This window comes from Sarcophilus harrisii, chromosome 3 (assembly GCF_902635505.1).
Source record: "Sarcophilus harrisii chromosome 3, mSarHar1.11, whole genome shotgun sequence".
Classification (NCBI taxonomy): Eukaryota; Metazoa; Chordata; class Mammalia; order Dasyuromorphia; family Dasyuridae; genus Sarcophilus; species Sarcophilus harrisii.
This window is the reverse complement of record NC_045428.1, coordinates 498,534,736-498,550,083: the sequence shown is the minus strand read 5'-3', so window position 1 is coordinate 498,550,083 and position 15,348 is coordinate 498,534,736. Positions and strand designations below refer to the sequence as shown.

The 15,348-nt window shown below is 32.4% G+C and overlaps 1 protein-coding gene and 1 long non-coding RNA gene across 4 annotated transcripts in view; one reads left to right on the top strand and one right to left on the bottom strand.

The window, feature by feature from the left end:
- UVRAG (UV radiation resistance associated) overlaps positions 1-15,348 on the top strand; it is a 397,709-nt gene that overhangs the window by 24,937 nt on the left and 357,424 nt on the right. For all 3 annotated transcript variants that reach the window (XM_031961363.1, XM_031961361.1, XM_031961364.1), the window contains exon 2: positions 315-432. In XM_031961363.1, the coding sequence (XP_031817223.1) occupies positions 315-432 (118 nt within the window). The remainder of the gene's footprint in view (positions 1-314; positions 433-15,348) is intronic.
- Positions 1-15,348, bottom strand: part of LOC116422580 — a 55,508-nt gene that overhangs the window by 5,458 nt on the left and 34,702 nt on the right. The window contains exons 2-3 of the long non-coding RNA XR_004233238.1: positions 10,846-11,011; positions 1,601-1,630 (exon numbers count right to left, since the gene is read on the bottom strand). This is a non-coding gene — a long non-coding RNA (uncharacterized LOC116422580). The remainder of the gene's footprint in view (positions 1-1,600; positions 1,631-10,845; positions 11,012-15,348) is intronic.

Genomic DNA, 15,348 nt, shown 5'->3' with positions numbered 1-15,348 from the left:
ATTAATTTTATCGGACAAATCCAGCTCTATCATTCATAGTCTTAATGATGAACAAGATATTCGCAAAATAGGAGGTCTACTCATATTTCTCTCAATCACCTCATCAGCAATCATCTAGGCCAAAAAAAAAAAAAAAAAAAAAAAAAAAAAAAAAAAGAATGATATACCTATACCTATGGGCAATGGAAAATAAATGAATAAACAGCATAACCTATTGGACTTAAAGATAATGAAAAATAAGATTTCTAGAAATTTGTCCCCAAGAAGAAATCTAAATGATCTTTTCCCCCCCATTTTTTGTGTTTATTTTTTAGCGTCGTCTTCGACATCTCCGGAATATTGCTGCCCGGAACATTGTTAATAGGAATGGCCACCGACTCCTTGATACCTACTTCACACTTCACTTGTGCAATAGTGAAAAGATATATAAAGGTAAAAGAAGCCGTGTGTTTGGTGTTCATGGGCTATTACAATCCCATTCTTTTCTCATATTCCCTATCAGTATGTTTTAAGTAGGAGTTTATCCTTTTGATACATATTGAGGAGTATCTATGGGTTAGTGATTTGGGGTCAGAGAATGTGGATTTGAGTTTTAGAGCTATTATTTTGTGATGAGGCAAATCACGCAGCCTCTCGTTTTTGTTTTCTTATATATATGATGAAGGAGTTAGACTTCTTTCTCTAGATTCTTTCCCATTTTCAGTCCTATGCTACTATAATGTGTTTAATTTAAAATTAATAGCAGTTTTCATTACATGAATTAAAGGAACTCTGCTTAAGTTACATTGCTTAAACAACAATAATTCTTACATTTTTGTCTTTAACCCAGATTTATTAGACTGATTCTTAAAAATAGTGCTTACAAGTCATTTTTCTTGCATGATTTGGTTTGCCCTTCCATAGTCAATCAGTATTTATTTTTTGAAAATATTTTTATTGATATTTTTTGTTTTTATGTTACCAAAATTGCTCCCAGAATCTCTTCCCCAATGTCATCCTTTACAGCAAAGAATGTTTTTGTAGAAAAAAGACGAAAAGAAGAGAAAAATGAACAAAATTGATCAAAACATTTAAAAAGTATGAAAATATGTATAATATTTCACATTCATGGATCTCCTGCCTCTGTGAACAGAAAAGTGAGATGAAGTCATATCATGTCTTTTCTTTGGGGCTTTACTTTCAACAAACTTTATTAAGCTTTTTCTGGGTACTAGAAATTGTGTGGGTAATAACTAAGTACATAGAGGTATACACTTGTATACCTGAGCAGATGGAAAGCAGTCTGAGCATAGAAGCAGCAATAGAGTAAGAGGAGAGTTGTTAGGGAAAGTTTTCTTATACAAGGTGGGATATAAAGTGAGTTTTGAAGGGAAACAGGGCAACTAAGAGACAGAGGTGTGAAGGAAGACCATTTCAGTCATGAGAAACAACTAGTGAAAAGGGACAAAAAGAGATATCATTCCTTTAGAAACTAAATAGACCAGTGATGGGAGATTGTATAGTGTGTGGAGGGCAGTGAAGAGGGAGAAGACTGGAAAGGTTTGAAGATAAAGTAAAGACTTAAGGAATAGTTAGACTATATTAATAATTTTAGTTCTACCTGTTTGTTGAATTTCATGTGTTACGGGTCCTGAAAGAAATAACAGTTTAAAATGTTCATTATTGTTATTGTACCCAATTATGTACCAATATATTATTGATTTAAATGAAACGGAAGAATATTTACAAAAATGCAAGCTGCTCTCATTAGCAGAAGAAGAAATAGAGTATTTAAGTAGATCTATTAAAAAAAAAAATTGAACAGACCATAAATGAGCTTTGGAAGATAAAAGCACCAGAATCCAAGATCAAATGATTCCATATCAAATAAATTATTTGGAATAATAGGCAAAGAAGGGGTCCTGTTAAACTCCTTTTATGAAACAAATATGATACTAGTGCCTAAACTAGGAAAAGTAAAAACAGAGAAACAAAATCGTAGACCAGTTTCAGTAATGAATATGGATGCAGAAATCCTAAGTAAAATAATAGCTAAAAGATTACAACAATATATTAAAAGTTACATATGGCCACGCAGGATTCATATCAGGAATATAGGGATGGTTTAACATAAGGAAAACTATTAACATAATTGATTGTATTAATAGTAAAAGTAACAAAAATCATATGATAATAGATGCAGAAAAAGTATTCAGTAAAGTAAGACTCATTTCTCTTATAAACACTTGATAATATAGACATAAATGGACTTTTCCTTACACTGATAAGAAATATTTACCTAAAGCCATTAGCAAGCATATTTTTAGTAGGGATAAGCTAGAAGCCTTCCCAGTAAAATCAGGTTATGAAAGAAGGATGCCCACTGTCACCAATATTATTCAGTATTGTATTGGAAATTCTAGCAATAACGTAAGAGAAGAAAAAAGTAATGGAACAGAACAGGAACTGAGGTAATACTATATATATTTTTGGCAAATGGATGATGATATACTTGAAAAATCCTAAAGATTCAACTAAAGAGTTAACTGAAATAATAATTTCAAAAAAGTAGAAGAATATAAAGTAAATCCATATCAATCATCAATATTCCTGTGTATTACCAGTACATCTTGCAGATCTTGCAGAAAGAGATAACTAGAGATATCCCATTTAAAATAATGAGATAGTATAAAATACTTGGGAATATACCTGTCATAACAAATCCAAGTTCTGTATAAACAAAACCATACAAAACTTTGTATGCAAATGAAGTCAGATTGAAATAAATGGAGAAATTGTTCATTGGTAGGCAGAATCAATATAATAAAAATAACAATTTTATCAAAATTAATCAACATATATTCAATGCTATCCCAGCCAAATTACCAAAAAATTATTTTATGGATCTAGAAAAAATAATAACAAAATTCATTTGAAAGAACAGAAGGCCAAGTTTATGAAAGGAAAAAACATAAAGGAATGAAGTTTAACAGTACCAGATCTTAAAACTATATTATAAAGCATTAAAACTATTTGGTAATGACTAAGAAATACAAAGAAAGATTAATGGGACAGAAGTAGACATAGAAGCCACAGCAGCCAATGAATATAATTACCCAGTGTTTGACAAGCATAAAGACTTGTTTTGGAGATAAAAATTCATGATTTGGTAAAAAATTGTTGGGAAAACTGAAAAGCATTCTGGCAGAAATTGGACATGAAACAATATCTTATACTGTTTACCAAGATAAGGTCAAAATGGATTTGTGACCTAGATATAAAGGGAGATATTAAAGAAAATTTGAAGAACATGAAATAAAATCTATCAGTCATATGGATAAATCAACAATTTATGAACAGATAAGAGACTGTGTTCTGAGATGTAAAATGGATAATTTTGATTACATTAACTTATGTTTTTGTACATTTGTCACTTCCTTCTCTATCATTTTAGAGATCATTTTCTCTTATGACCTACTTTGTCCATAGCAATTTTTTTTTTTATCATTTTATATTTAAGTATAAAACTAAAAAAAAAAAAATAAAAAAGAGAAGTGCTCAGAGAAATCACCCTACTCTGATCCCCCCAACAAAAAAAAAAAAAAATCATTTTTACTACTGCTTCTCTTCTTCCTATTAGCACTTTTGTTATCTCATTTAACCTTAACTACCTTGGAAGATAAACGCCATCATTATTGCTATTTTACAGATAAGGAAAACTGAGGCAAAAAAGCTAAAGCATTGGAAGCAGGATTCAAACTCAGGTCTTCCTAACTCTTGAACCCTAATTTCTGTATAATGTGTCACTTAGCTTTTCTAGTTACTTCTTTTGCCTTATCAAGCATGAAACAGAAAATCATTTGATTTTATATGAGAGGAAAATGTTTAGTTAATGAGACACTGGGACTGGGAATAAGAAAATCTGGGGTCTAGGTATAGATTTGCTATTATGCATTATATTATATATTATATATATGCTGTTATATGAATTAAGGCAAATGATTTCTCTCTGAACTGCTAGTTTCTCATCTGTAAAATGGGCATGTGTACAGTGGAAAGAAATATGGGGTTGGTATAGATCAGAGGTGTCAAACAAATAGGCACATTGCTTCTTGAGCCAGATTAAAATGTAATTAACAAATATTTAACAAAATAAGGAAAAATACAGTAGAAAACTGAAAATGTTAGCCTATGATTTTCTAACTATATATGGCAGGAGGCATTCTTGTGTAGGGTTTAGTGGCTCTGTTTCTATTTGAGTTTGATACCACAAAGTCTAAACTTCTCAGGTCTCTTTCAATTCAAAATTTATGAATTTAGGAATATGCTTACATAGTACTTATTTTACAAAGATTGTTTTCAACTTAGTAATTATAAGGTTTTATTAACAATTAATATTAAAAAGATTGTTATTAAAAGTCAGCAATGATAATTAACATTTAATTATAAAGATGAAAAATTAAGTGACATTTATCTTTTTAATTAAATTTTAATTTTTCACTTAACAAAAATGCATACTTTCTTTCCTCTCTTATTCTCCATATCCACTTCTGATCCCTCTAAAAGAAAAACAGAGCCTTTGTAAGAAATATACATAGTCGAGCTAAAGAAATTAATGCATTGTCCACCTCTAAAAAATTTGTCCGAGTCTGTACCTTGAATCCATCTTTCTGTTGGTAGGTGGCTAGTAGCAAGTTTTTATCCAGAGTCTTTTGGAATCATGGTCAATCATTTGTCCATCAAAGTTCCCAAGTTATTCAGACTTGTTTGTCTTTTCAAATGAGGCGAGTAGATGGCACTACTAGTAAGAGCTATACTTGGAGTCAGAAGTACTGAATTCAAATTCTACTCCAGACTCTTGCTAGTCCTGTGACCCCAGGGAAGTCACTTACTATGCTCCTTCATTTTCATTGTTGTTATCTGTAAAATTGTAATAGTAAAGGCTCCTACTTTGCAGTATTTTTGTGAAGATCAAATGAGGAGTTTTTTTTCCCCTTTTGTTCCGATTTTTCTTGCACATGACAGATGTGGAAATATGTTTACAAGGATTGCATATGTTTAGCCTAGATCAGATTACTTGCTGTCTTGGGGAAGGGGAAGATAAGGGAAGAAGAGAGAAAAATTTGGAACACAAAAATCTGTTGATGAATGTTGAAATGAATGTTGAAAACTATCTTTACCTTTATTTGGAAAAATAAAATATATTAAGGAAAAAACTCAAATGAGAGCACATTGTTTCATAAAGAGAGAACAATGTTTCAAAAACCCTAAAAGTGCTATAAAAATGTTAGTTATTAGTTATTATCTCAGGTTTTTCTAAAACTGTCTCCTTCAAAATATCATACAGTATAGTAGTATCCTATTTATATACAATTGATTTATTCAGCTATTCCTAATTCAGTGAACAACCTCTCAGCGAGTAGTTCTTTGCCACCACAAACAGAGCCACTATTAGCATTTTTGTACACAATACTTGTATTTTTTTCTCATTTTGGTATAGACCTAGAAGCAGTATTATTGGATCAAAGGGTTTTAATAGATTTTGGTGCATAGGTTGGCAGAATGGCTGGACCAGTTCCTAACTCTATATACTGTGCAATAATGTTTCCATTTTCCCACAGGTTCTCCAGCATTTGTCATTTTTGGGTTTTTTTTTTTTTTTTTGCCATCTTTCCCAATCTGATAGGTGGAAACTCAAAGTTGTTTTATTCTTTATTTCTCTAATTATTGATGATTTGGAGCATTTTTATGTGGCTGTTTATGTCTTGAGTTTTTTGAGCATTTATCTGTTGGGGAAAGACTCCTTTATTCTTTAACATTGAATCAGTTCCTTTTATAGATTAGAATTAAGACCTTTGTCAGAGAAACTTGTTACAAAGATTCCCCTCCATAAACTCTTGTAATCCTACTTTCATTAATTTTCTGTGTGTAAAACTTGTAAATTTTATGTAATCAAAATTATCCTGTGATCTCTCTTTTACTTAGTTATGAACTCTTCTGTCAGAGGTCCCACAGGCAGTTTCTTCCTTGCCCCTTTAATTTACTTATGATGTGACTTTTTCTATATAATGATTCCATTTGAAGTTTATATTAGTATTTAATGGAGGCGTTGGTCTAAACCTATTTTCTACCAGCCTTTTGTATAGTTATCTAGCAGTTTTTGTCATATAGTGACAAAAACTTACCTCAGTAGCCTGGGATCTTTGGGTTTATCGAATATTGGGATATTGTGTTCATTTACTTCTAGATGTTTTGTATCTCATCTGTACCACTGATCAACCTTTCTTTTTTAATCAGTACAAAATTAATTTAATGATTGCTAATTTGTATTTGACATTCAAGTTTTTGACTTGATTTTTCCAGATCAATTTTTAAAATTATTTTTTCTAGGTCCATAAAATAATCCTTTATTTGATTGGCATGACTCTTCATTAGTAAAATGATTAGATTATTTTTATTTTATTATGTGTCATTTTCTATAACATGATAAATTATATACTTTATGTTTATGTAATATTTATTATATTTTTATTATATTATTGACTTAGTTATTAACTCGTGAGCAATTAAAATTTCTCCTGTTATTTAGGGTGACTTTTTGGGTGGAAGTATGTTTTTTTAGTTATATTTGTATAGTTCCTGTGTAGGTAGACTCTGAAATATTTTATACACTCTGTAGTTATTTTAATAATAATAACTTTTTATTTTCAAAATACATGCAAATCTAGTTTTCAATATTCACCTTGCAAAACCTTGTGTTGCAAAATTTTTCTCCCTTCCCTTCCCCCTCCTTTCCTTGACAGCAAATAATCCATGTGCACTAATTCTATACAATTTCCACATTTATAGTGTTGCACAAGAAAAATCTGAGGGAAAAAAACAGAAAAAATAGCAAGCAAACAACAACAAAAAAGGTTAAAAAGCTTATGATTCATATTCAATTCCCACAGTCCTCTTTCTGTATTCAGATGGCTCTCTCCATCACAAGTCTATTGGAATTGTCATGCATTACTTCATTGTTGAAATGAACCATGTCCATCAGAATTGCTCATCGTAAAATCTTGTTTCTGTATACAATATTCTCTTGGTCTGTTTACTTCACTTAGCATCAGTTCATGTAAGTCTCTCAAGGCCTTTCTGAAATCATCCTGCTGATTGTTTCTTATAGAACAATAATATTCCATAACATTCTTATACCATAACTTATTTAGCCATTTCCTAAATGATAGCTATCAATTTCTAGTTCTTTGCCTCTACAAACAGGGCAACTATAAACGGTTTTGCACATATGGATCCTTTTCCCTTTTTTATGATCTCTTTGGGATACAGACTAATTAGAGACATAGCTGGATCAAAGCATATGCACAGTTCATTCTGTAATTACTTTAAATGAAATTTCTGTTTCTTCTGTGCTTTATGAGATTACAATAAAATGCTGTTGATTTATATTACCATTTTCTGTCTTTTAACTTTGTTGAAGTTGTTTCAATGTTTGTTGATTCCTTAGAATTCTTTAAACATAACTGCATATCATTTGCAAAAAGCAATAACTTTGTGTATTTACCTAGACTTATTCCCTCAGTTTCTTTATCCTGAATTCCCCCTCCCTTCCAGCTTACTTTTCTAGTATTATATCAAATAATTTTAGTGACAATGGGGGTTCCCTTTTTACCCCTGAAATTATTGGAAAGAACTCCAATTTATCCCTATTTCATATATTGCTGGCTCTTAATGATTAATAATTTTTACCATGTTAAGAAAAAGATCTATTTTTCCTACTCTTACTAGTGATTTTAGCAAATAAATGTTGTATTTTGTCCAAAGCTTTTTTCATTTATTGATATAATCATATTTGTTATTCTTATTATCAATATGACCTGTAATGTTTATAATATTCCTAATATTAAAACAGTTGTACATTTATTGCTAGCTTATAGTTAAAGTATAATGCTCTCTGTGATATATTGTTACAGCTTCTCTGCTAATATTTTACTTAAATTTTTTGCTACACTCTTCATTAAGATAGTTTTTCTATTGTTTACTTTCTCTGTTTTGATATTCCCTAATGTACGATCAAGACAATATTTGTAGCATAGGAGAAATTTGATAGAATCACTTATTTTGATATTTTTATAAAATGTTTGTATAATATTACAATTAATTGTTCTTTGACTTTTGGTAGAATTCATTAAATCCACCCAGTGTTTTTTTTTTCCCCTTTTGGTCTTTGACAAGTTCATTTATGACTTGTTTAATTTCTCTTAAATTGAGTTATTTTTAAGTACTCTATTTCTTGTTCAGGTAGCCTATGTAGTTTGTATTTTTGTCTGTATTAATCCAGTTCATTTAAGCCGATGGTTTTATTGGCAAATAGTTTCCAAATAGCTTCTTATATCCTTTCTTTATTCTTCATTTGTTGTGAATACTTTGTCTCTCTCAATATCAGTAGTTGGTTTTCATTTCTTTTAAATCAAGTTAGCTTATGGTTCATTTTTTTTTCTTTCCAGAAAACTGAATCCTTTTTTTATTCATTTTTAAAAATAGTTTAAATTTGTTTAAATTTGATTAATCTCCTTGACTCTAAGGATTTTTTTTTTTTACTTTTTAATTTGCTGCTTTGGGTTTTTTTTTTTTTAATTAAATATAACCTTAGTGTATTCATATATAATTCTCATAAAAATTTTATATAGGAGCCAGAGTCACAATGGTGTGGCTTAAGTACTATAGTCTAGTGTTCTTTCTTTCCTTGCTTACACACATTTCTCTTCCTTCAGCCCATGGATCTAGGAGAATAATAACAAAAATCAAAACTGATCTGAAAAAAGAAAAAATCAGGGACATCAAGGGGATTGATGAAAAAAAGTGGAAAGGAAGCAATTTCATATTTCAAACTGTATTACATAGCAGTATCAAAACAGTTTGGTGATTTTAATTGTTTGATGGTTTGGGGTTCAATTGAATCCAACTCCTTATGACCCCATTTGGGGTTTTCTCGCAAAGATACTAGAGTAGTTTGTCATTTCCTTCTCCAGTTTATTACAGGGTTAAGTGACTTGTCCAGGGTCATACAGCTAGTAGATACCTGAGACTAGATTTGAACTCATGTCTCCCTGACTTCATAACCAATCTCTCTACTATATCACCTATCTGCTCAAAACAATTTGGTTTGGCACAAGGTAATAAATAGAGAATAGAACAGATTATGTATAGAGTATCCAGAAGCAAATGAACATAGTAGCTTTGTGTGTGAAAGTTCTAAAGATCCCAACTGTTGGGTAAAGAACTTATAATGTGAAAACTATTGAGAAAATTGGAAAGGAGTTTGGCTGATACTAGGGTAAATGAATAGCTCACAACATGTAGGAAGATAAGGACCAAATACATGCATAATTTAGATACAAACAGATAAGAGCATGGAAGAAATTATTTGACAGCTCTACGTGTATAGGACCAACAAAAGATAGAGAGGATCAAAGAAAGTAAACTGGATGATTTTTGGTACATAAAATTTTCAAAAGTTTATGCACAAACAAATCCAGTGCAACTAACAGTTGAAAAAAAGTAGAAAATGAACCCCTCAAAATTATTTGTAGTAGCAAAGTTCTCTGACATAAATCTCTTTTCTAAGATAAATAAGGGACTAATTCAAATGCTAAAGAATAAGACCCTTTCCCAGCTGATTAATGGCTAAAGAATATGAATAAGTACTCAAAGAAAAAAGTCCAAGCCCAAAATAGCCATATAAAAATGCTCCAAATCGCCAGTAATTGGAGAAATATAAAATAAAACAACTTGGAGTTTTCACTTTATACACATCAGATTAATAAAGTTGACAAAAACCAAAAATGACAAATATTGAAGAGGCTTTGCTCCCAAACCTTACAAACTATGCACACCATTTTTTAAAATTAAAGCTTTTTATTTTCAAAACATATGCATAGACATTTTCAGCATTCACTCTTTTTTTTTTTTTTTTTTTTTTTATTTTTTTTTTTTTTTATTTAATAGCCTTTAATTTACAGGATATATACATGGGTAACTTTACAGCATTAACAATTGCCAAACCTCTTGTTCCAATTTTTCACCTCTTACCCCCCCCACCCCCTCCCCTAAATGGCAGGATGACCAGTAGATGTTAAATAAATTAAAATATAACTTAGATACACAATAAGTATACATGACCAAAACATTATTTTGCTGTACAAAAAGAATCAGACTCTAAATTATTGTACAATTAGCTTGTGAAGGAAATCAAAGATGCAGGTGTGCATAAATATAGGGACTGGGAATTCAATGTAATGGTTTTTAGTCATCTCCCAGAGTTCTTTTTCTGGGTATAGCTAGTTCAGTTCATTACTGCTCCATTAGAAATGTCAGCATTCACTCTTGAAAAACCTTGTGTTCCAAATTTTTCCCCCTATCCCCTCCCCTAGATGGCCGATAATCCAATATATATTAAACATATGCAATTCTTTTATACATATTTTTATAATTATCATATGCATATCTTTTAACCTAGTGATTCTGCTACTAGATCTACACCACAGCAAGAGCAGTACAAGAAGAAAAGACTCCATGTTATTAATACTAGATTTGTTTGTGGTGGCAATAAATTGGAATTGGAAACTGAGAGAGTGCCCATCAATTGGGTACATAAGATCCAAGGACTTGTCAGCAACAAGCAATTTTATAAACCTGAAGGGAAAGAGATGGCACCTTTAGCACATAAAAAATGCTTATTTGTGAATATGTTGGGTGAAGTCGTGCTGGTTTGTGGATCTATCCTGTTTTTGGTTTTTTTTTTTTTTTGGCCTTATTCATAATCTTAATAAGCTATTGAATACTAGTCAGAATGTTAAACATCACCTTGAAAGGAAGGTGAAGAAGAGGTTTCTGTTCTTCTCAGAGCTTTTTTTTTAGCTGTTGTAATCTACATCTATACAGGTAGAATTCCTCTGATTCAAGGTGGCATCCAGGGTGAGAGGACTGCTGGACCATGGTGCCTAAGGCAGCTTCCTGGGCAAGAAAGCAGCTGTGGAATGGTAGAGAAATTAGTCCAAAGAGTCAGAAATGGGAACATTTCTAATAGATTCTTTGCTTTTTACATGTTTTAAATTATTATTCTGACTTCCAAGGGCTACCCACGATCACCTATAACTTATCAAGGAAACAGTTCTATAATGAACTGCTATGTTGTCAAAGCCATGATATTTGTCACAGTGAAGAAAATATGAGGTATTGGACTGTCCAGAGTCCCTGGAAAGTAGAAAAAAGAAATCTTGCTTTGGAGAAGATGTGTAAGGGTTGTGATAGCAATTGAGTGTAATCAGATTCTGACTGATCAGCTTCTTCCCCAGTATAGTATGGTATAGTATAAAAAGCATTGCATTTGGAGTCAGAGGACCAAGGTTTGAATACTATATTTTCTATTTATATCTTTGTGTCCTTGGTAAACTAATTAACTTCCATCGGCCTCATTTCTACCTTTTTTGCAGAAGGTTGGCTAAGATTGTTTCTCAGATGCTTTTAAGCTTTAAATTTTATGAATGCAAACCCCAAATCAGGTACAAATTTAAATAACATCTGAAGTGGTGGAGTCTTGGCGCTGGAGTCCTATAGGAGATGGAGTTCATATCCTGCTGTTGATGCTTACTATCTGTATAACTGTGGGCAGGTCAGCTAAGATTTCTGGGCCACAATTTCTTCATTTGTAAAACAGTAGCCAGAATACTAAAAGCTAGATGATCCACTTGTCACTTCAACTCTGTCGTTAACTCCCAGCAAAACCAATTATTTAGCCTTTTGGGGTCCTCTGAGAGATTTAGACTTTGTTCATCTGTAAAATCTGTTTGGATTTTAATGTTTTGTGGTTCATATCTATGGACTTTTCTTTTGGGGCATATTATGTGGCCTTTAACTAGCATTGAAGAGATGAGGATAGCCTCCTCACTGAGCCCAAATGGTGGTAGTTATTCCTAAGCCAGGAAACTGGAGATCATCAACAAAATCATTGATTCTTTTGAATATAGATTGGCAGTGATAGAAGAACAATCAACGATTCTCTGGGAAATTTCATGGCTATTACAGTTAGCATTAGCAGTATCTTTTTTGATTTTATGGGGATGGTTTTGGATTGGAGGCATATTAAAAATTCTGGTTCTAGAACATTTTTTGACACAATGCCAGCTAAAATGATTTTTATTGTTTTGAAGATGAAGTCCACTGTATTTTTCCTCTCCTCTCCTCTCCTCCCTCTTCTCCTCTCCTCCCTCCTCTCCTCTCCTCCCTCCTCTCCTCTCCTCTCCTCCCTCCTCTCCTCTCCTCCCTCCTCTCCTCTCCTCCCCCCTCTCCTCTCCTTCCTCCTCTTCTTCCTCCTCTTTCTTTCTTTCTTTCTTTTTTTTTTTTTTTTTGCAAGGCAATTGGGGTTTGTGATTTAATACAGCTAGTAAGTGTCAAGTGTCTGAGGTTAGATTTGCTCCTCCTGACTCCAAGGCCAGCCAGTGCTTTATTAACTGCATCATCTACCTGCCTCCTAACCCTGTATTTTCAAAGTCTCCGCTATTCAAATGTAAAAAATGGCAGGTCTTGTCAACTTAGAGAGGATGAATATTGGTTTAATTGTCACTTATCGTCAGTCTAGTTAAGCTTTACGAGTCTCAGCAGTGATCTGGTGATTTAATTTTTATTCATCATTGTAATATCTTCTAAAGGATAGATAGGTTTTAATCTGTCACTGGATAGAAGCCCTTCACTAATCTTCCCAGTAGAAAGAATGCTTATAATTGAGATTGTTTAATTATTTTTTTTTTTTGTATCCCTAGTGCCAAGCATAAATCCTTGTACACTGTAACTATGTAACAGAAATTTTTTGAAAGTTGGATTGAATAGAATTTAATTTTGTTGACTTGTTCAATATCACACAAAAAACCAGGGGTAGAATCTAGATCTTTTATTTTATATTCATGGCACCATTCTGACATCTTTTTTATTTATTTATTTTTTTAAAGCTCTTTCATTACTTGAGAAATATTCCTTTAGAAAATGACAAGTTCATTAACACAGTATTGAGTGTTTTGAATTCTTCTGAAGAAAGCTATTCTATAAATACCAAATTAGTTTCATTTTTGCTGTTAGTGATCCCCAGAATTATTTTATTTTGTTTTACCTTAAGAGACTGGTTATTATTGAATGAAAGCCTTAGGATTTTCCAAAATATATCTCACATGATGATAACATTGTCACTTTGTAAAGGGATTATACACTGTCCTCGTTATAAGTAGATAACTCTTTTCTTCATTGTGTAAATATTTTCTTTATTATTGATATTTATTACTATCAGATACCATTAACTATTTAGCCATTCCCCAAGTGATGAACATCCTCTCCATTTCCTTTTTTTTTCTCACAACGAAAGCTGCTATAATTTCTGTATATATGTTCTCCTGATTCTGATCATTTAACTTTGTATCAGTTTATATAAATCTTTCTAGGTTGGACATCCTCTCCATTTCCATTTTTTTTTCTCACAACAAATGCTGCTCTAATTATTTCTGTATATATGTCCTCCTGTCCCCTTTTTAAAAAATGTCTTTGGGGTATAGCTCTAGTTGTAGGATTGCTCAGTCAAAAGAGTATGCACATTTTATAGTCCTTTGGGATAGTTCCAAATTATTCTCCAGAGTGGTTGGACCTATTGCCAAATTTTTGTAAACTTGTAGATGATTTGCTTCTGGTCAGGGTTTTGAATTGAGAAGATGTATAATAAGGGGATTTGGATTTCTGTATCCCAACTTAAATTTAGGACTGAGGGACTTTTGGTCAGAAATGAAAGATGCTTAATAAAAACTATTATGAAAGTATTTGAATGATATCTTGTAAATCTATTCAAAAGGGCTTTAGTTAAAAAAGAATGGGCTAGCTTTTATATAGCACCTACTGTGTGCTTATTATCTTATTTCATGAAGTGAGAGTGATGGGGATCTTGTAGGAGTTGTGTTAGAAAAGGAGAGGAAAGCTGGGCAGAAATAGTAGAACACAGATGCTAGATTTTGAGAGAACAGATATTTCAGAGGGTTCAGAGGAAGGCTGGACAGTATATTTCATGGACTGAAATTGTATCAGAATAGTCAGCTTTATTGGTCCTTCATTCTCAAAGAGGACCAAAATAGAACCACCATGTTAGAATTGAGTTACAGTGTGCATGACTATAGTTGATCAGACCAATACAACCTGGAAATGCTCTGCTATAGGTCAGACACAAGTGACCATCTGGAGTGTCTTCTCTAATTTTGTGCATCTTGAGTTTCTTCTGAGCTAATTCCATTCTGCTTTGCTTATAGAGCATAGAATCTTTTCTAATGGGGACAAGTCATGCTGAGTGGTCCTGTGCCAGTGTTTCCTTGTCATCAAAAGGATCAATTTTAAAATTCTTAAGAGAGACCTTATATTGCTTTTTCTACCAAATTGTGAATGCTTTTCCTATATGAGTTCTCCATAAAATGATCTTTTTGGCAAGCCTACATTTGCCATTTAAACAACATGGCCAGCCCAATGAAATTGTGCCCTCTGCAGTAGATTTGGAATGCTTGGCAGTTTAGTTGAAAAAGGACTCATTTTCTAGTATCTTATTCTGCCAGATGATTTTCAGAATCTTCCTAAAACAATTCAAATGGAAACACTTCAGTTTCTTGACATGGTGCTGGTATAGGCAAACAACAATGAAGTCAACACAATGGCTCTATTTAGATCTTCAGTTTGGGAATCAGTCTTATACCTCTCCTCTCCCACACTTTCCTTTGCAGCCTCCCCAATACTGAACTGACTCTGGCATCATCTGCTTTCTTACTGCATCTCTAAGTTTTGATTATACTTTACTTTTGATGGAATAAAATGCTACCTTCTTAGAGATGGATGAACTGTTCTGCTGATACACCTTGTGGAGTTCTCATTTTCCATTATTCAATTTTTGAATTTCTTCATCATTTCCATCAAACCAGGCTTGGTGTTTGCAACTGTTCTCATCCAGCCTGAGCACATGCTGTTCTGTACACCCAATTTCTGAAAGCTGCCCATTCCTTTTCTTCTTCACTATTGCCAACTTGTATGTTGGTTCAACTTACCTTCCAAGTTGGTGACAAATTGTTCCCTCTCAGAGAAGCACTCAAATCTATTGACATTAATTCTTCTAATAGATTTTTTTTTTGCCTTGGGGCCACATCCAAATATTCAGTTTGGAGAGGATAATGCTATGGTCAATTTAGGACTTTGCACTGCAGGTAGCCTTTGCCACTCTCACATCTGATTCTTCTCTTTATAATCACATGGTCTATTAAATGTCACTATTTACTGTGAGGATGCATCCATGAAGTT